The sequence below is a fragment of the Penicillium digitatum genome, chromosome 6, assembly GCF_016767815.1.
Source record: "Penicillium digitatum chromosome 6, complete sequence".
NCBI lineage: Eukaryota > Fungi > Ascomycota > Eurotiomycetes > Eurotiales > Aspergillaceae > Penicillium > Penicillium digitatum.
Window position 1 is genome coordinate 1,827,290 of NC_089389.1, and position 20,905 is coordinate 1,848,194.

At 49.7% G+C, this 20,905-nt stretch overlaps 7 protein-coding genes across 7 annotated transcripts; 3 read left to right on the forward strand and 4 right to left on the reverse strand.

The window, feature by feature from the left end:
* Positions 1–602: 602 nt before the first annotated feature.
* On the forward strand, positions 603–3,134 carry Pdw03_5660 (Carbon catabolite derepressing protein kinase Snf1, putative; the record flags this gene model as incomplete). The annotated part of the gene is made up of 4 exons (XM_014682653.1): positions 603–985; positions 1,047–1,879; positions 1,929–2,519; positions 2,572–3,134. 4 exons carry the CDS (start codon positions 603–605, stop codon positions 3,132–3,134), a joined length of 2,370 nt encoding a protein of 789 aa, XP_014538139.1.
* A 1,337-nt stretch (positions 3,135–4,471) lies between these two features.
* On the reverse strand, positions 4,472–6,708 carry Pdw03_5661 (putative pathogenicity factor; the record flags this gene model as incomplete). Its single annotated transcript, XM_014682654.2, has 3 exons — positions 4,472–6,269; positions 6,470–6,508; positions 6,647–6,708. The coding sequence occupies 3 exons, from the start codon at positions 6,706–6,708 to the stop codon at positions 4,472–4,474; spliced, it is 1,899 nt and encodes a 632-aa protein (XP_014538140.2).
* A 963-nt stretch (positions 6,709–7,671) lies between these two features.
* Pdw03_5662 (putative serine proline-rich protein) lies at positions 7,672–10,521 on the reverse strand (the record flags this gene model as incomplete). Its single annotated transcript, XM_066101122.1, has 3 exons — positions 7,672–9,268; positions 9,671–10,255; positions 10,304–10,521. 3 exons carry the CDS (start codon positions 10,519–10,521, stop codon positions 7,672–7,674), a joined length of 2,400 nt encoding a protein of 799 aa, XP_065958062.1.
* A 2,016-nt stretch (positions 10,522–12,537) lies between these two features.
* Positions 12,538–14,166, forward strand: Pdw03_5663 (Small nucleolar ribonucleoprotein complex subunit Utp15, putative; the record flags this gene model as incomplete). Its single annotated transcript, XM_014682657.1, has 1 exon — positions 12,538–14,166. The coding sequence occupies one exon, from the start codon at positions 12,538–12,540 to the stop codon at positions 14,164–14,166; it is 1,629 nt and encodes a 542-aa protein (XP_014538143.1).
* Positions 14,167–14,329: 163 nt separating this feature from the next.
* On the reverse strand, positions 14,330–15,262 carry Pdw03_5664 (Phytanoyl-CoA dioxygenase; the record flags this gene model as incomplete). The annotated part of the gene is made up of 1 exon (XM_014682658.1): positions 14,330–15,262. One exon carries the CDS (start codon positions 15,260–15,262, stop codon positions 14,330–14,332), a length of 933 nt encoding a protein of 310 aa, XP_014538144.1.
* Positions 15,263–15,816: 554 nt separating this feature from the next.
* Positions 15,817–16,467, forward strand: Pdw03_5665 (uncharacterized protein; the record flags this gene model as incomplete). The annotated part of the gene is made up of 1 exon (XM_014682659.1): positions 15,817–16,467. The coding sequence occupies one exon, from the start codon at positions 15,817–15,819 to the stop codon at positions 16,465–16,467; it is 651 nt and encodes a 216-aa protein (XP_014538145.1).
* A 151-nt stretch (positions 16,468–16,618) lies between these two features.
* Pdw03_5666 (Sulfate transporter, putative) lies at positions 16,619–17,938 on the reverse strand (the record flags this gene model as incomplete). Its single annotated transcript, XM_014682660.1, has 1 exon — positions 16,619–17,938. One exon carries the CDS (start codon positions 17,936–17,938, stop codon positions 16,619–16,621), a length of 1,320 nt encoding a protein of 439 aa, XP_014538146.1.
* Between the last annotated feature and the right edge of the window lie 2,967 nt (positions 17,939–20,905).

Below are 20,905 nucleotides of genomic sequence, written 5' to 3' on the forward strand. Positions count from 1 at the left end.
GATTCTGCCATGTTGACCGACAAATCTTGGCTGATACAGGAGATCAAGAGGAACATCCAGAAGGAGTTCAGTAATTTTAAAAAGACAAAAGAAATTCAAAATTGATTTCTACAGACTCTATATAAGTTTCACCTGTAATAACGAATGTGCGATTTAATAACATCCAGATCTTATGTCCCAGTGCCCACGATAGACTGGAAGAACTAGCTTAGGTAAGGTCTAGAACTCCCGCAATCCGCCTGAGCATCGATGTCCCAAAACGACGATTGAAAATCTTGGCTTTCCTGAATCTCAATGACCTTCCTATTTGTCTTAATTGATGCGAAATTACCTATCCTCTTCCCTTTTTTGATTTCTTCACTTCTGCTACCCCTGACAAGAAAATCTACCCCTCCATTCCCCCACCGACAAACAGCTGCCCAGCTCCACTCTCGGTTCTATTGTGGGGATGGTCGAGACTGATCAACTGATTGGCGCTGGGCAAATGTTTCGAGAGAAAAAATAGAAAAAAAAGCCCCTAACCGCGGTCTGTACAGTCAGCAGCCCCGGACCGCTGAACCGTCTGGAAAATCAATCACGTCACGTTGTCACTCTTCCCGAACATGGCCGCTGCATTCGACGAGGAAGACCTCGCTATCCCCCTCCCGTCCGACCGCGATTGTCCGCGTGAACGTGCGAGGCCCGCTTCCAACCCCTCCGCCATGGCAATGCCCCCGCCCTCAAAGCCGACCGGCAAAGTCGAGGACCCGGTGCAGTCACCGTCGACTACCCGAGATATGCAACGCCTCGACCAGTACCAGACTATAAGGGTCTTGGGGGAGGGTTCCTTTGGAAAAGTAAAACTTGCCATTCACCAGCCAAGTGGACGTCAAGTTGCCCTAAAGATTATCTCACGACGCAAGCTACTCTCCCGAGACATGGTTGGGCGCGTGGAACGAGAAATCCAGTATTTGCAATTGCTACGACACCCTCATATCATTAAATTGTACGATCTCGATCCAAAAGGCAGTGGGAGTCTTCAGTTAGCTGACAAAAATGTATTCTAGGTATACGGTGATTGCGACGAAGTCCGATATTGTAATGGTGCTGGAGTACGCAGAACGAGAATTGTTCGATTATCTCGTGAGGAAGGGAAGATGTGGTGACGACGAAGCCCGGAAATTCTTTCAACAAATCATTTGCGCTGTGGAATACTGCCACCGACACAAGATTGTACACCGTGACTTGAAGCCCGAGAACCTGCTCATCGACAACCAGAAGAACGTCAAGATTGCGGACTTCGGGTTAAGTAATATTATGACAGACGGCAACTTCCTCAAGACCAGCTGCGGTAGCCCGAACTACGCTGCCCCAGAGGTCATCTCTGGAAAGCTCTACGCCGGCCCGGAGGTGGACGTATGGAGTTGTGGTGTGATTCTATATGTGTTGTTGGTTGGCCGATTGCCTTTTGACGATGACTACATTCCAGCTCTTTTCAAGAAGATCGCAGCGGGCACCTTTCACATACCCGGATACATCTCATCTGGGGCAGCTCGTTTGATCCGGGCAATGCTTCAAGTTCACCCTGTCCACCGCATTACAATCCCTGAGATCAGATTGGACCCATGGTTCACTAAAAACCTCCCTCAGTACCTGGAAACACCGCGAGAGGAGTTCATCGCCCCGGGAGCGGACTCGAAGAAAGTTGATTCTGCAAAGCTTGACATGGCAAAGCCTCTACCAGTCCAGCACAAAATCCATCGAATTGCAGTTTCCAAGCTCGAACGAAGCATGGGATATGGCCGCGAGGATATCGAAGAGGCATTGAGACACCCAGAACCCAGTGCGATCAAGGATGCCTTCTCTATTGTCGTGGAGAATGAGATGATGCAAACCAATTGTAAGACATGGACCACTTCATAAACTAACCTCTCTGCTAACAACAACAGCACCGACGGAAGATAATTTGCTGGCACAAAATGTCCAGAAAGGAGCTGCCCCTTCATCTGCAGATCGAAATCCTGCGCCTCGTCATCAAGGGTCCCCTGCCCCCACCATGAACAGGACCGCTAGCGCATCGCACCGGAGGGCCTCGGAGGATCTACAGCAATCAGAATCCGAGGAAGAACCCCGTGTTAGCCACGTCCGGATTCTCCCTACAAGCCTGCCATATGTTCACGACCAACTCATGGAACAACGTGATCGAGACAGAAGAGCCCACAACGAAATGCTCGAGCAGCGTCGTCAAGAAGCCGCGCATCTTGACCCCGAAGGACATGGGTCTGCCTATCGGGACATGTCTCCCGAAGAACAGGCTGCCACGACCCGTGCATTGAAGCCTCACGCACGCAGTGTCATCGACTTGGACAAATTGCGATTCGAGCCGCCAACCGGTCAACCCCTCGAAAAACAGCCAAAGCGGAGCCGCAAATGGCAGTTTGGTATTCGATCCCGAAACCAGCCATATGAGGCCATGCTGTATCTGTACCGGGCAATTGCTGCCCAGGGTGGATTGTGGGACATTCAACCCGTGGAGTCAGGTATGCTTCCACTTCTCACCCGTTTCGAGCTCATTCTTACATCCCCTACTAGGCACCAATGCCGGCCCCGATACCATCCCCTCACCTGATAAACCCAAACCCTTGCAGAGCAAATACCCCGACCTCCCATCCGACTACTACATTCCGAAGGACCCATGGTTTATCCGTGCACGTCTGCTGAAAGAAGGAATCAAGGCCCCTGGCGCTTCCACCAGTGTTTACAATAGCCGTAGCGACCTCGAAGAACTGCGCCGCCGCTTTAACATCTCAGGGATCTCTGCCCCAACAGAAGATAGGAGCAGAGACCTCCAATCCTCCGTGCCTGACAGCGGGCTTACGAGCGGGCCCTCCTCGGCAAATGGACCGAGTGGACTGCCCCACATTACCTACGGTGTCTGGGTCTTCCTTGACATCCAGCTTTACCAACTCGAAGAAAACAACTACATGGTTGATTTTAAATGCGATGGCTACCAGAATGTGATCCGCGCTAGCGGCGACGCGGAATGGCATCCCATCAGCAAGCGCCTCAAGAACAAGGAGAAGGAGGTGACCAGCCCTTACCCCTTCCTCGATGTGGCGTCTGATCTTGTCGCCCAGCTGGCTGTGGCAAGCTAGACCAGTCTGTTTATCTGAGACCTGAATTTGGCTTTTGTTCATACAAAAACTACCATGATAATTGCTTTACATTAATTTTTTTTTTTTTTTTACTCTTGCTTGGGTGGCTGCATAGGATCTTTTTGTTTCTGCTGCATTTCGGTGTCTTTCCAGCAAGCGAGTCGTATTGTTGCAGGTTTCATCTACATTGTACGGGAGTATTTGTACGATCTTTTTTTTTCTCCCTTTCGCATGCAAATATTCGTTCAATTAACTTTTCACTCCTTAACTAAGTACATGAAGTCCATAGGTTCTTATAAGTAGTCTTTTGATGAAGCTAAAAATGTGATTGGAGATGTTAGACAGACGTCGTTGAAATAACCTCAAGCTGCCGAGGTCACTCCCATGGACCAACCTAACACCTATCTGACCTCGTGTTCATCTACATCTAATCAAGACAGCCAGTTAACCAAATCTCACAAGGAAGTTAAGTTGACTCAATGGTATTCAGTACAGCGCGATCAAAGTCTGCATAGCCATGTTTGTTGAATCCACAAAATTTTTCCACTCTTCAACACCGTGTCATCTGTGCTTGCTTGGAGGTTTTGTTTTGGTTTCTCTCGCTTTTGTTTCACCAGATTCTCATTGAGTCTTCGCAAAGTCATCAGGCGAACTTTTGAAAGGTCTGTATTTGAAACCTGATGAGCATGGGGGGGGGGGGGGTTTGGAATGGAATCACCCCGAGGGGAACATGGTCTGATACCAACGTCAATCAGAATCGAACAGGAAGCCAAATCCGAAGTCATGACCAGCAATGTACAGCCAAGTGAACGCGGCACAGGTACAGGCTGTAGGTTAACACGATTGCTCGATATGGGGTGATCAATCTGACACCATAATTCTGAGATCTTTTGGTATAAGACGGCGCTTTGTGAAGCAACAAAGATTCTCCCAATCTTCACTTTGTTTCCGGCTTCAACTGCTCTTCCAGAATTCATCACTTCCCCCTTCGCGGCCGCGTAGAGCCGAGGAAGAAAAGACGCCCTTGAGAATTTGGTCAATGTGCCTTCTTTTTAATCATGTTGAGGGTTTTCTTGCTTTTTTAATGGATTCATACATTGAATGTACTAATCACAAGGCACATTTAAGCCTTGTGTCAACAAATTCATTTAACATTTCGGTGAGCTCAACTTCTCAGATTGGTATTGGGAGCAGGCTTACAAGTAAATACTCTGTCAATAGGCTATTGTTTGAATTTCATTTTCAAAGTTTCTTTTTCATGTAGTCAATGGCTGACATCAACAGAACCCAAACTGATTACAGACTTTCAGAAAGTAGATTGGCGAGTCGATGGATAATTATTTGTCACCATCCTTGCCGGTCTTCTTGATGGAGCCCTGACTAGGGACACGGTCGAGGGCTTTAATGTAGACGCGTTCGCTTCGTCGCCTCTGGCTCTCAGACTGGCCGCGGTTGGTCCCAGCCCTGCCGATATGAGGTTGCATCTGCGAGAGATTGGCCCCAGTCATCTCAATTGTAGAAATGGACTCGGAATATCGGCCTGGGCAAGGTACAGCGTTGTTATTCATAAATTCGCCGTTTGTCGGCTGACTGTATTCAGCTCGAGCGTTGCCGTCACGGGCATCCTGGACTTCTCCATCGATATCCCCCCCTCCGGAGATTCTCTGCTCCGTCTCATGGTCTTTGGTATCCCCTTCGTTCTTGGGACAGTTCGTAGCAGATCGCTGCCGTAGAGCAGCCTCCTTGACCCATGGTTTGAAATGGGGGAGAATTTCAACATCGGGGAAACGAACAGTGCTAGCACGCAGGCGTAGGGGGTCCCGGTTGGCGGGTTTACTCATACGTCCCTTTCGGTCGTTCGAAGGTCCACCTCGGCGAGGACTGTCAAGTGCCCTCGGAGACTTGGGAATAGGATTGAGCTGCTGTTGCGCCCTTTCTCGATTTCGCAGCCTGGCCATATGGTTACGCACCAGTTCGATAATGTGGCGAATTTCTTGAAATGTCTTGCCGTGACCAACGTGTCGGCGAAGCCAGTCCGGGACTGGGGCGATGATGGCAGTCGGATGCTTACGGCCTGCAGCTCGAGTAGCGGCACCCAAAGACCTGCTGTCTTGATCTTGGGCCTGGTCCGCAGAGGGATTAGTCTCCCTCTTATTGGGGGCCTCGGTGGTGGGTGCGCCTTCGGTTTCACGGCCGACACGCACTTGCTCTCGGCGGCGGAGGATGAGTTCGAAACTATCCACTCCATCCCAGTGCTCCATTCGGCTCAGTGATTCTAACAGGAGGTCACACTGTGTAAATGGCCATTGGTCGGCGCGATACCGGGCACGCTGGTAGTGCTTTCGGCAATAATGGACCCAGACGCCGAGTGGGAACAGCTTGGTGACGGCCTTGTTTCTGCCAAACACGTGCGACACAACCTTTCGATAGTGCATTCCATCAGGCGAGGGATGCATCTGACATGGAGCGGCAAATTCACATAAGTGATGCGGATCGTTGTTCTTTGTATCTTCCTCTTGGTTGTCGAACGGGTGTCTTTCCGGTTCCGGGTCAAACCTCCGCACTTTTTGCTGCTGGTCTTGTTGGTATTCATACACGCTGCCTTGATTGAATAGGTAATTATGTCTAGGAAAGTCTTCTGGGAGGTCCAGAGCACCTTCATGACCACGACCACGCTGGGTGTTGCTTGGAGATAGTGCCAAAGAGGAGCTAGGCATCAGTTCGTTGACTCCGGGTGGGACATACATCTCCCGAGGGTAGTTATTGAATCCCATAAATTGGCCTTGTGGTAGTTCTCGGGGTGCAGGAAGGTCAGCGGATTGGATTGGGCGGCCAGGACTTCTGCTGCGAGTCCGTTCTTGCCCTCGTGAACGGTTAGTTTGTTCTATTCTATCCCGGTAGGGGTTGGCCTGATCCGCAGCACTCCTGAGTTGAGCTCCCCGGCTAGGGTCATAAGCAGTATGTGACCCATTTGTGTTGGTGAAACGCGGGCCAAGCGGCTGTGTTGTGCTGTAGCGGCGGACAGGACTGGAATTGACTGTGTCCGGTGGTATCAATGGTGAGGTGAGGGAAGGGGAGAGAAGTAGCGACAAGGATGGATTTCCCTGATAAATCGTATGAGGAGATCTGCTGGGGCTAATGTTATGATTAGCTGAGATCCTCACAGCACACGCTGCTCTTGATATACAAGACAGACTTGTATCCCAGAGCACAATTAATAGATGATTAAAATCATCTGGGAGGCAAAGGAATAGTCAAGAAAGGTAGAGATTCCCGATCCCATATGCTTGGATGCTAGACAAATAGCGATTCCAGGTGATATATCGTATACTCACGTGGAAACCTGTGGGATGGCATGGGCAGAGTTGCTAGGCCTGAGCTCTACAAGTCAACAACTCCGATCCCAAGACAAACCCAAAGGTGTCCACATTAAACAAGTGACGAGGAAGGACAAGCAAGGCTTCAACTTATCAAATGCCGAATAGATTGGGGGGAAAGTTGTATATACATACATCTCCACGTCCTCAAGGAGGTGGCCCCGATCGCCGGGGACCTCGGAGCCCTGACCTTCCATGCTGGGTGGAAGCTATGATATGCGAGACAAGATCAGGATCAGAAGACGGAAAAGTGCGTCCTTGAGATTGAATACACCGAGGTAATAGTGAGGTTTGATAGCAAAGCCCGTTGTTGATGATGCACAAGCTATCTGATAGTGTGCAAGACTTCAAGTGTTGGGCAAAAATGGAGAGGAAAACAGTTGTGAGTATGGATAGAGGAGGAAGAGTACTTGAATAGGATGGGCATTTATAAGTTTGTGGGAAATTGCCTACAATGTTTGTACTTGTCGAGTTCAGATGACTTTTCCCCTTTGTTGCATATCACTATCTCAATGTCTACGGCATGTGCGCATCTTGTGTGCTCTGTAGCAGCTAGGTAAAAAATTGAAATAACCGGGTGTCTGGAATCCATTTACAGAGTGTGTGGGTGGTGCTTAAATCCACAGAAACACGTTGTGGAATCTTTGACATCAATGGATCATCAGATTAGATTCTAGAAGAGTATTAAAGTGATCAGGCTGCTGGCTCATAGCCTGAGCGCAATATCTTCATATATGGCAGATAGCATAGTGTGGAGATATAGCCACAGGTAGCCAGAGCTAGCGGTGATGAAGTAAATCAACTGGATAAACCGGGAGATCAGCAACACTTATATGGGCAGCGTTGACGACTACTGTCAGACCACCGAGCAACTACATCAATAGACTTGTCAAACATAGTCTTAGGTTTACAAAAGCACCCAGCTATTGAGAGTCAAGGGGTCACTTCAAGGTATCATTGGTTGTTTCTGTTATGTGTGCTTGATCAGAAAACTAGTTCTCCCGTAAATCAAACCCATCAAGCCATTTTTGCCGGATATCAAGAGCACTACAGTCCGAAAACAAAAAATTGGAGGGAATTGAGGAAATTTGCCTACCAAGGGCCCCAAAAAAAAACATAGCAGTACATACGTCATCCTTAAATGAAAAATGAAAATTGTTTTACCTGGCGTAGCCCATCGAAGCTCGTTGTCTTGGTACGTACTTCCGAACGGCCCCTCGGCCAGGGCTACACGCCGCAGACCCAATGTCAATTGTACTCAGCTCTCGACTCAGGGCATCCATACGGCCATTGCCATTTGAATTGCCAGACATGACGGGGTAGCCTGCACTTCCTCCGGTGATTGGCACCTTCTTTGGAATCGGGGGACCTGCGCTGTAGTCATAGAGCGGCGAATGAGATCCCGCAGATGGCGAAACAGAGCTACGGGAAGAGCGCGGCCGGTCAAATGAAGTAGGTTTGCTGTAGGGCCGACTGTGCGAATAGCTATCAGAGCGCTCACGCGCGTAGTCCAGCCGAGGTTTAGCTCGAACCAGTGCCCCTGGATTTACGTGCACCTGAGTGGGTGTGTGCTGAACTGGGCGGTCCGATGGATGGGTAGTGGTCTCGGTTCTAAATCCAACGCGTGGCGGGCCTATGCTGCGTGATGAGAGAGGGTCGTCGCCTCTAGAAGTTGGCCGAGACGAGTGTTTGAAGCGGATGACAACCCCGGGTTTGCGATTCTTCCTTTCTGGTTCGGGCGCCCAAGTGTCGGTGGGAAGATGGTCAGAGGGGTCAATCTCACGACCATCATCCCCGATGATTGGGTGCTCTATGTCTCGATGGGGTTCGGTCTGTCCACGAATCACGGCATCCCTAGCTTGCGAAGGCGAGTCGTATGCCGGGGAAGGATTTCGGTTGGGATTCTGAGAGGCATTTGGGTTTAAAGAGATGTAAGAGTCGGGAGAGAAGGGAATTGAAGAGCCACCACGGATATCCGAAGAAGAGGGCCGCGGACTGACTGACTTCCGGGTCACAGCCCGCACATCAGAGCTGACAGACCCACCTCTGCCAGAAGTGGGTCTTTGTTCAATAGGCCGGGGCGATGTTCGCAGAGGATAGACAGGAGCATCGTAGTGGACGGGTGCTGATACCGGAATTGGTGCAGGCGGCTGAGAAATCATCATCTCATCATCCCAGTGGGTGCTGCGTCTGTGGGCTGATCGCTCGAGTGCTACTTTGTCAGATGAGTCTTCCGCCTCATAACCTGCGACGAGGCTTGCAGGCATTGCTGGGGACTTCCCCATTGAAGAAGGCTCCTGGTAGCGGTCACGGCGGGACGAGGTAGATATGCTCGATGGTAGATGGGGGTTTGAGGATCGACTAGATTGGGGTGTATATGATGCGTAAGGGCGGGGTGATGTTTTCGGGGTGGGCAGCTGAGAGTGCGGCCTTCGTGATCGGTGTGCTGGTGGAGCAGGGGGCGGCCCGTCATCGTCTTCATCCTCTACTCGCGGTTGCATTCCGGCATACTCTGGGTGGTAGTCTTGACCATGAGCAGTGATTTGTAGAGGTCGAACTCTTTGTGGATGGTACCTCATGTCATCCACTAGCCCTAAAGAAGGCATAAAATCTGATGTAGGTATGTCGCGTGGATGCGTTGCTCCATGCGACATAGGGTTTGGATCGTATCTGGGTTGCTCTAGTTGAGCGTAGAGACTTTGACGTGCAGAATTGTATGACACTTCCTCATGAAGATCTGCCTCGTACTGATTTTGCCTGGCAAAGCGATGGTCTCTCGAAGGTGGCTGATCATACTCGGAATAATTTCGCAGTTGCAGTTGCTGCTGCATTTGTTGTTGTTGTTGTTGTTGTTGTTGTTGTTGTTGTTGTTGTTGTTGTTGTTGTTGCTCCAGTTTTTGCTGCTCTAGTTGTTGTTGCTGTAGTTGTCGTTGCCGTTGTTGCCGTTGCAGCAATTGTTCTTGTTGTTGCCTTTGGAGCAGTTGTTGCTGTTGCTGTTCATGTTCCTGCTGCTGTTGCCGCTGCTGTAGTAGACGTGAGTCATATGGGGGTTCAATAACTTCAGTGGAGACATGCGGCAGTTCGTGGGTGGGTTGTCTGCGGGGAGGAGCAACAACTGGGACATCCCATTCTTGAGTGTATTTATCAGCACCATCATACCCACCTCGTGATGGAGGCGGGACAGGAGAAGGTGCGCGATAAGGTGACGCATCGTAGGTTGGCTCTGAATGTCTCGGGGCGTAAGAGAGAGCATCTTGGGCACCTGGTTGTGTATTTGAGTGTTCAGGAATAGCAGGTCTCGGCGGGGCCGGATGATGAAGTGGAGGCGCAGAGTGAGCTTGTTCCGGAGGAGCTGGTCTGGGGAGAGGCCCTGCAGGACCATTGGGCAAGGGTCGTCGTTTGACATCTTTCAATTGCCGAGGACCAGACAAACCCGTATTGCTTGGAGTAGTGGAGACTTTGCCTTGGACCCGGTCAGCAGCTTCTTGTCGACGTCCAATTAGGACCTCGTCTTGTTGTCTGGTATCGTAGTAGGTCATTTCGATTCTGATTTCTCCTGCATACTTCCCCCGATATTGAAGTGGGTGCCAGTGATCGTTCTGGCTTCCGCCCGGAATGATCAAGCTTTGTAAATCGACCCAGGTCTCGCCGATCAGGTCGGTCTTCTTATCATCATTGAATACAGAAACCTTTAATTTGAAGTAATCAGGGGATTCATGTACGGTAAATCGGAGCTCCGAGTCCCTAGATAGGTAAGCTTCAATTTCCTCATCTATCAATCCAAACGCTTACCATCGCGGAGTTTGGCCTCCTCGCAAGTCTGTTTGTGTCTTCTTTGCTTCCTTGCCCAATCGTGCTGCGGCATATGGATTCTGCTTGCCCATAGTCTTCCGGTTGGGTAGGTTCTTAGCTCGGTCGATGATAGCGACCAATGTACCGATAATGGGGCCATCGACGGATATGTCAGCAAAGATGCCTGCCGCATGGTTGACCTTAGATATCTTCGACATAATCCCAGGATTTTGCCAATCACTGGGGTGTATTGAACATCAATAGAAAAGTCCAGCCAATGTCTAAGGGGAGGGGAAGAAGAAAAGAGAAAAGATACTCTTTGGAATGTCCGATACAGGTATTGGAGGTGGCTGGGGTTGTATCAGATCTGAGGATTTGATTGGTTGTTACCCCTGGTGTCGGGGGATTTACCATACCATAGCATACACAGACCTTGCATTGGGCAAACAAAAAAAAAAGAAACCTGGAAAACGAGTAAATCTCGACGTGGAACAACTCCTCACAATTTTTTTATTTTTTCATCTTTACTAGGCTAACATATATATATATATCAATATATATATATAATATATATTGCAATATATTGCATGATGCCATGTAAGTCCTCTTCACCCAACCCTGGTTAGGTTGGATCCACAGCTCGATCGGATCCCCAGCCACCGCGGATTCAGAGATTTGAACATTCCTGGTGGGACAGTCGTAAACTGCCGACCATTGAGCGGTTCGTACAAGATCATCATCCCTCTACTCCGTACGGAGCACTCCGTACTCTTGGTTGCAAATCCGGTTTCAGCTGCATTGGGGCTTCAATAAGCTGTCAAGCCGTCGCGGCTCCCCCCACCTTTCGGGTTAGGGAGCTGCACCAAAATGGATCTCCGTTTCCCCCACTGGATTGCCCATAGTGACCACCTATGTTGTACGTTCCTAATTATCTTATGTAAATCTTAAGGATTCTAGGTATTTAAGCACTTTTTTTAGTCCTGCATGTCATACATAGGCAATGTGAGTGAGACTGTCTTGTTTCGCCTGCTCTGCACACGTCGTCCTCTACAGACTCCAGATGCTTCTTCTGATTCACAAAATTGTTTGGCTCTCTGCTTCAGTGGGTTCAATGGTCATGGGCAAAGAAATCTCCGCCACGGTTACTATTATTAACCTCATGAGATGGTTTAGAATGTGGAAGCCTACGATGTACAACGTATATCCATCAGAAGCGATTTCACCTTTGGGTGGGTCAACTGATGGAAAACGTTGGGCTTACTTGAGTCTTCAGCTGAATTGACTGTGATGGATGTGACATGTACTCCGTACTCCGTACTCCGTACAGTGACGCAGCAAAAGTGTGAACACGCTAGGCCCCACACCGTGTGCTTATAAAAAGATTCTGTTGGGCGAATTATCTGCCTAAAATTCGTCAGGTGGCCAATATGGCCTAGCTATCATGCTAAAATTCACCCGGATGAATATTAAAGAACCTCAAAAGTCTAGAGCGGATTTGAAATGGGTTCTTCAGATATTTTAGGCGCCTTGTAGTTTGAGCGAGCGTTTGGTAGGTAGATCCGTGATAGGTGGGTCACAAGGGGTGTTCACATTTTTGCTGCGTCACTGTAAGAGCAAGTATCGATACTCCGTACAGGATAGAATACCCGAGGATAGAACCTTTCACCTGCCAATTAGAAATGTTATGCAGATAAACTCTGCCGTAGAAAGTTGAATGGTCCGAAGCATGGTGCTTGTGGCCGCATGGAAATCAGAGGTAGAGAACTTGCAACGACTCGAATCCGAGAATCTGAAAGTATGAACCTAGACGTGTCTTGAAAATTTCAATTTTGAAAATGTGGACTCCTCTCATGGGGAGCCCAGTCTAGGTTCGGGCTGTCGTTGGGCTGTCGTCGGGCTGTCGCATTCCAGTGGACATTTGATGCACAGTCAAGAGGGCCCCGCCTGGGTCTCTCAGTGCCCAGGGGGTCAATGCTCAGCATGTGGTCTGCCTGGTGGCCTCAGGCCACTTATTTTTTTCCTTTTAGCCTGATCTTCCAGGCATCAACAGCTACCGCCACCATTCCCGATTGGGCGAGACGAACTTTTTTGATCGGCAGAAAAAAGATGGTCTTCAGGAACTTCACGATTACTAGCACTCTACTAGGCTTAACTTTACCTACTCATTGCTCATTCCGGGCCGTCCACCTAACTAATAAAATCCCAACCACTACTGTCTACCCGCCACTGCAACCATGGCGGCGCCCGTCCTGCCTCTGCAGCAGGTGAAGCTCGCCTCGTTACCCTCAACGCAGTTAACGCCTGAGCAACAATACTGGCGGACATTCAAAAGCCCGCTCCTGATCCCATCGCCAGCCAATGGACCGGTCAATCTTATCACCCAGCCTTCCGTTCCTTCCTCAGCTGCGGCATTCCCCTCTCTTACACAACCGCCCGATGTCTTCACCGTGACAACAGGCGCACGAGTCCAGATCTATTCGATTCGCACTCGGAAACTCCTGCGGACACTCACACGGTTTGACGATACCGTTCGCGGTACTGATGTTCGGCCTGATGGACGTGTCTTGGTGACAGGTGACGACACCGGCTCCGTGCAAGTTTTCGATGTCAAATCGCGCGCCATTCTCAAGACGTGGAAGGACCACAAGCAGCCCGTGTGGGTGACCAAGTTCTCTCCTAGCGACCCTACATCAGTTCTCACAGCCAGTGATGATCGTACAGTGCGACTATGGGATTTGCCATCACAGACTAGTGCGCGCACTTTTGTCGGCCACACCGATTACGTGCGCAGCGGTGCATTTATGCCTGGATCGATGGCTTCTTCTGGCCTGGTGGTTTCGGGCTCTTACGATCGTACTGTTCGACTGTGGGATCCTCGCGTTGGAAACCGTGCCGCTATGACGTTCAAGATGGGCGCGCCGATCGAGACCATTCTGCCCATGCCCGCCGGAACTACAGTTCTAGCCGCGGCCGACAACAAGATTGCGGTGCTAGATATTGTGGCTGGCAAGCCGCTGCACATGATCCAGAGCCACCAAAAGACCGTCACTGCCCTTGCGCTGGCCTCTAACGGTGAACGATTGCTCAGTGGTGCACTCGATGGACACATGAAGGTCTTTGAGACCACAGGGTGGAACCCCGTCTCTGGATCCAAATATCCATCACCTATTCTCTCTCTGCGCGCGATAACTTCCGGAACCGAATACGAGGATAAACACATTGCTGTCGGTATGCAGTCAGGTCTTCTGTCAATCAAGACCCGACTGTCTGGTCAACAGAAGATCAAGGAGCGGGAACGCCGGAAGGAAATGGCAGCCCTGCTGGAGGGCAAATTGGAGGAGCACGACCGGGAAGTCGCTAAGAAGAAGAAGACTCGTGGCTCTGGATGGGAAAAGCGTCTGCGTGGACGCGATTTCATCGGAGAGGGTGTGGAGATTGTCATTGAGGGCCAGGACCGCAAGAAGCGGAAGAGAGAGCAGCCTTGGGAGAACGATCTTCGTAAGGCGCGCTACTCCGTTGCGTTGGACCAGGTCCTAACCTCGGCTGATAAGACTGCGCAACTTACACTGCTCATGGCCCTGCGTCACCGCTCCGCTCTCCGCGCCTCTCTAAAGGACCGCGATGAGGTCACCCTCCAGCCCATCCTGCAGTGGGTGCACAAGAACATCCGTGAACCCCGTCTGGTTGATCTCAGCGTCGAGGTTGCCATGAACCTTCTCGATATCTACTCTGGAAATCTGGGCCAATCCGCGCAGGTCGACAAGATGGTGGAGCGTCTGCACCGCCGGGTGCGCAACGAAGTGGAGATGGCCCAACAAGCGTGGCAAACGAAGGGGATGCTTGACATGTTGAAAGCAACCTGATCTGACGGCCTTGGATCGCAACTTGGAGTTCGGGGTGTCTGGGATTCGCACACTCGGTGTATATGGCGGGCCATCTTTTGTACAGGATTTGCATGGAGAATAAAAGTCGAACTATTTACCAACATGGACCGTAACATCACTCATTCGTATTCTTGACTGTGTATCAACTGTCCAACTTTGAGAACCCACCAACAGGCGGCTGCAACCAATTCCGCGCATCATACTTCCACCCCTCTGCACCCTCAATAACATGGAAGGTGTAGGCATACCGACTATTTAGGCTGGTATTCCTCTCGCTCTTGTGCAAAACATTTCCATGAATGAGCACAAGCGATCCAGCCTTGATATCAAGAATCTCCAGATCCTCATCTGTAGTCTCTGAAATCTTCTCTTCCTCCATGCCTTTGGGAAGTGAAGGCCCCCGATTCTCAATAAACTCCGTCCCCGAACCATTCTCCTTCCTCACAAACCTCCTAGCAATGCGCCCACCCTTGCCTCCCGTGTGCGAGCCCTTGTACATACCCAGCGTCCCATTCACCGGTCCCGCATCCTGCAGCGCATACCACCAGCCGACAGCAGAAGGCGGATCCGTATACAAAAACTCGGAATCGCGATGGGACGGCACAGCCCCACCAATCGAGGGCTGCTTGCAGATAACCATGCTCTGCAGCACACGGGGATCGGCAAACCCAAGAGACCGTGCGACAGCAGCGTTCCGCTCGTTGAGTGATATGGCCTTGAAGGGAGGCGACAAGGTATGCAGCGAGTGCCCGATCTTGTTGACGGCGCGGTTTTTGGGCTTCAGCAGTGCCGCCCGGCCGGTCAATGGATCCGGCTCAGTGCTGAACGCGTCAGGCTCGAAAAAGAAGCGGATCTTGTCGCCTGAATTCAAGAAGTAGTCGTCGCCTACATGTTCGGCCGTTTCATCGCCAGTGGTAAACTGGGTGAGGGGGTGGGACTCCAGTGGGAACTCCTCGAGGAGTTTGTTTGTCTCGGCGAGGAGAGCTGTAACCTCGGTAGGAGTAAGGTAGTCCGGGAGGACGAGGTACCCGTTCTCCTTGAAGGAGGCGACTTGAGCTTCGGTAAGTCCAGCCATGAGGTGCTTTGTGTCCCAGAGTTAGAAATGAGTTGGTTTCGATGTTGAAAAGTGGGGGAGAGATGATAAGCCATTTTTGACACGCACAGGACCTTATCTGGGGCTTCATCCGTGCACGCGGCATCAATGGACAACGCCTACACGCTCGATGTCAGCTCTTTTTCCCCGGCTTAGCTCTTGCGGGGTATTTCCAGACTCCTCGGTGATATCGATGGGTCTTTGCCTTTTCCATAGAGGCTTATTGCCACAGGAGGCAATGATGCAAGAGGCGAGCAAAGCTTGCCACTAGAAAAGACAAGACACAAGCTATTTAAACGTGTCGAGAGTGAACAGGTTGAACTTAACAATCAATCCAAATTTTACAGAGCCGATGCCAATATTACATACAAGGACGCTTCTACAAGCGAACCAAGCAAACCAACATTGAAATAGTCCCCCAAGGTTTAGTATCAACCTTCCATTAACCCAACTGAACAAAATTGCAAATCATCCCCAAGTGGACCAGATCAACCTTTTCCTCTCCCACATCCCACCGAGCGCCACTGTTCACCACGATGTCCGACTCTTTCACAAGTTCCTCGTACTACTACAGTTCCACAACCAACGGCAGCGACGGCAAGACTACAACCGGACACAGGTATTCGACAACCTCATACACCGAGCCCGACGGCACAACAATCGTACGTACTGCCCAGCAAGATTTAGGCCAACCAGCAGTTGTTGAAGAGCGGCGCTACGACAACACAGGCCAGGAACAGCTGGCTTTACCAGAGCCCGCAGGTGGCACCTCTGCAGGTGGAGTACGGCGCATCACCGAGCTAGAGGATGATGTTTCAGATTCCAAAGATTACACGTCCCAAAATCCCACGTCTAATGTCCTGGCTGATTTTGGGGGTGCAGTGGCTCAGCTCTTGGATGGGGACGGCGAGGACGATTCGTTTAATTTGGCTTCTTCGCCGCTGGGGTCTAGGGTTTATGACCCCGTGACGGGCTCTTATAATGAACAATCCGAGTATGATATCGGTGGAGTCACTAGACGTCACAAGGAAATGAGGGATGCTAGTGGTCGGAGGATCGGACGGGATGTGGATTTTGCTGCAGATGGCCTCTCATCTTCGGCAAGGGAGAACCGCCCATATGAGAATCCTAGTACAGGCACCAGACTGCGGAGAGAAAGTGACGTGGATGTAAGAAATGTGTTTTAGAGTGAGTGAATTGGTAGGTATTTGCTTTTGCTTGTCGCTATGTACAGACCGCCCCCCCCTCCCCACATGAATGACATCTGTTGAGTTTTTCATACATATGTGAAGGATAGCAGGAGTTTAAAGCAAAATTGAAGTTTCCATACCAGTGTGTCTAGTCACGTAGACGCAAACGTCCCTCAGACCAGCGGCTATGCGCCTTCTCCCACCATTTCGGGACGTCGTAGGACCAGTGGCAAAGCATACCAGCAATGAAGCCGATTGCATCATTTTTGAACCCTACCAACAATCCAACAGTAACCATCATAACAGTCCAGCGGCGGCTACGTTCTTCATCTGTGAGAAGAGGGCCAATATGTTGCTCCATATTCGACAAAAGGCCACCACTGGCCTCGTTGAGGTCCCGAGCACCAGCGGTGTTGAGGCTCTCGCCCACACTAAGCAGCTCCACACCAGCTGCAATCACCATCACGCCGAGAAAAGCAGCAGGGAACCGCTTCAGAAGATCCACCAAGGTCTCTCCGAAGAGAACGCCGATAACGAGCTTCGAAAAGCCAAGGAAGATTACACTGGCTCCCGAGCGAGCTCCGAACCGGTACTGAGCTGCAAGACCACCAGATCCATGGCAGACGGGCATAGCACCGAACCAACAACCAATCAAGTTCATGCCGGCCACGCTCAGGCCGACGTGGGTGATGGATGGCGTGTGCACGTCCGGCAATAGATCATTTGCCAAATGGACAACCGCAACAATGGAGTTCAGGGTTGTGAGAGGAATTTGACCAATGCCAGCATCCACAGCACCGACACGACATTCAAGCGTAGTTGGAACTAGAGCGAAAGGATGCCACAGCTCGAAAGTTGGCATTTGCCCTGCCAATGCAGTCCGAGTGATGGCAAGTATTAGACCCAGCACTAACACGGTTAGCGCATAGGGTACTCGGCGATAAAGATTGGTGAGCAAAAGCGCAACAAATGCGGCAACTGCCCAAATGCGGTTATCGGCCCAGGAGGGACTGATCCAGCCCAAGGGAAGGAGTATGCTGCTAGAGGCTGCGATTATCAGGGATAATCCCGCCCCAACTTGGATACCCTTGATAACTGGAATGGGAATTACACTGGCGAACCAGTGCAAGATACCCGTCAAGCTGAAGACAAGGATACAGGCGCTGACGAAGATCCCCGCTGCAGCGATCGTGCCATTCGAGAAACTACGCGCGATTGCCACTGCGGCGATGGCTTTCATTGGCTGAACTGGCAATGGAATACCGAAAAACACACCCGTTAGAATATTGAAAATCCCCGAGAAGATCAATGTACTGGCGAGGGAGACGGTGCCGTTGACAGCTAGCGCAATCGCGATAGGCAGAAATGTGCCTAGATCGCCAAGCGAGCCTGAGATCTCGGAGACATAGTGGCCCTTGAAGGTGCGCAGATTATTAGTATTAATTTCGTGCAATGACTGGATAGCCATGGTGAGATGATATTTTCGAGTTCATGAAGAGGGAGAGCGGATAGCCAAACTTGTTTTACGCACATCAGAGCCTGCCGATATACCCCGCCCGTTGATATCGGTCTCTGAAGTTGAATTCCTGTTTCAGTTTATATCCTGACGTCCTACCACCAAAAGATACATATTCGCTAGTCAGGATTCAACACTGCTTACATCTAGCATCCATAGGCGTCTGATAAATTTACCCCCATAATCTTTCCAGGCTTCAATGGTTCAATCTTTGAAACCGTTCTTTCGTAGCAACGACATTTTTTTCTCCATCTCTCAATGATAGGTAGGTGCTCTGGCGGGTAAACATTGTGTACTTTGTGGGGAATAGGGGCATTTTTCCAAGTAACTTTGAAGAAAGCTTCCTTTGCAAAAATACAAGCATCGAGCAAAAGACAGGTTGAAGTGTTGTCTCATGACAAGGCCTAAACTACCAAAGACCAAGTAGCCTCCATCGTACCTAGCTAACAGTCACGCCGGTCTTGAAGTTTGAATGAGCAAGGTTGATGTCCACGGGTCCCTGATGTATCCCTAAGCTACTCATCTTTGCTCATTAGAAGCGTAGGACATTTAGATTGCTCGAGAATGGCCCCAGTCTTCTTATAACTACCGCGTAGGAGTAGACCAACCCTTTTTTTTGGAAAATCTTGACTGCCAGGCAATTTTACCCGTCTTGCATTGCTAGAAGATAAGCCCGATAGAAAGTTCCAGTGGACACACATTCCGGAGAATTACAACCAACCAAATTTCTTCAGCGATTCTTTGCTCATTCGAGTATCCTTCATCCTTCACCGTATTCACGCATGATTATCCAGTGCCCAATTTGACTTCAAGTCTAAACTGCAGCGCAGGCTCTATAGGTGGCCACCAAGTTGAAGACACTGCAATGCCTCCCCACGCCATGGTATTAAACCCGAGGTCCCTAGTACTCGGTTCGTTCTATTTCCGTCTTCCGTCGGAAACGGATGAGAAGACATAGATATATCAATAGCTCATCTCCCAAGTCCTTTGTAATGTTCAGAACTGCGTGTCCTCCTTCTAATCAATTCCGGTACTCCAATTTGAAACGCCCGAATCTCAATACACTATGATGTTCAACCCCCCAGTTCCTACTGCTAGAGGCTAGTGGAATAGACTTTCACGATCCATCTGCTACTGTACCACATCAGAGACGCACTTCTCTTCAATTCATGGACACCCACTGCATATACCTTTGTGTTGCGAAGCCTACCTGTACCGAATCAATGCTCACTTTAAGTGAACCAGCACTGGGGATCATGGAGTATATGATAGTATAACTCAGGAGTACTTTATATTTATACCTACACTACGTGTGCAAGATACCACAAAGCCTCCGTAGATCATTTCCTTTGTTGGGTAGATATAGGATTCTAAGCCATTCTGCTGTTAGTTTATATGATGTTGGAAAATCAGTTTCTTCTACCCAATATCCTGCCAAATTTTTGCCTCCTGTAAACTAGATTAAATGGAAGTTCCCGATCATCTTTATTTTCTACCTCTTTGTACCCGCCAAACCGGCTACTGCTGACGAGCCCGCACAGCGTTAAAAGCGTATGCACTACATCAACAAGGAAATCGAGAGGAGATCGTAGGTTGCAAGATTTCCGGCCGTGAGTCTAGATCTATGAGACGAAATTGTGGGCCGGGGGGCCATGGATTAGCCCCTCGAATTACCACCTAAAAAATACATGAATCCGTTGAGAAATCGAAGACGCCGTGAGGAGACGGCTCTCCTCGGATGTTGCGAATTTAAAGTGGGGAAAACAATGAGAGCAATAAAAAGAGCAGCCTATGCGCAGTACTGAGGGTGTGGGCTCGTGGTAAGCAAGGTCCACTTTCTAGACTGAGTGATTTAGATAGGGGAGTAATCTGCCGGGGAAACACTCGGATTACGACTAGCAAGGAGTAATTTTACCATGCCTGCAGTCCTAACCCCAAACTACAAGGTATAGGGCCACCGAAGAATTACCCTAGCATTTGAAAACAGATAAGCATGCCTCCATGCCCTTGTAAATGATGTCCCAGATTCTGAATACGTGTAGATGGAGCACTGTGCCGATCCCTAGTTGTTGCTGATAACTCGTTCTCTCATTCGGAAAATTGGAGCAGCGTGAGAGTTTCTGGCTATGGCTGATGCATTGTTAAATGCCTTCAGGGCTGTATCACTTCCGCCTCGTTGCAATCAACCGAGGGTGTTCGCGTTTATAGTATGCAGATAGCCGTAATCGTTGATGACATTGTGTTGTGAGCTTCCACTGGCCTGTCTGGGAATCTTCCCTTGTGGCCTTGATAACCTTTCTCCCTCTTACCGCATACCCCATGCCTTAAATCACTACCTCTATCCTCTCGCCTTGTAAGAGTCTAGTGGCTAGAAACCGTTATAGTCGATAGGCTTAAAATTGAATACTCGGCTGTTAGTTTATACTTTATTTACTTTGTGTTACCTTCAGGTAATCTAAAACCTAGGTATAGCTTCATACAGCGACTCTCCCTCCACCGGCGGGTCGCTTTTCTTCTTCGATCAAGATACCTAGCACGCATCTTGCTGCCACAGTCAGCCTTAATGGCATCAAATGACTCAATTGAGGAGGCACGCAAAGCCACTCGAGCATTTTAAGTTGAATTACTATTTCAGGAAAAATCCTTGGAAAAATGTAGGTTAGTCAAGATTTAAGAGACGGGGAGAGCAGAGAGAAGGGACGGTTAATGTAGTCAAAATACTATCTCGTCAAACGAAGCAAACAATCACGAACGACCTTTAAACCTGTGATAGCATGTGGTCGCAACAAAATTTCGAGAGACCAACGGTGAATACGGAGTACTGCTACTCCGTAGTTCCTTACATACTTAGACTAGTGAATCCGCCAATTACCACTAACAGTTGTTGATTATTGTAGATAGCGCTACGGCAAGATCAAC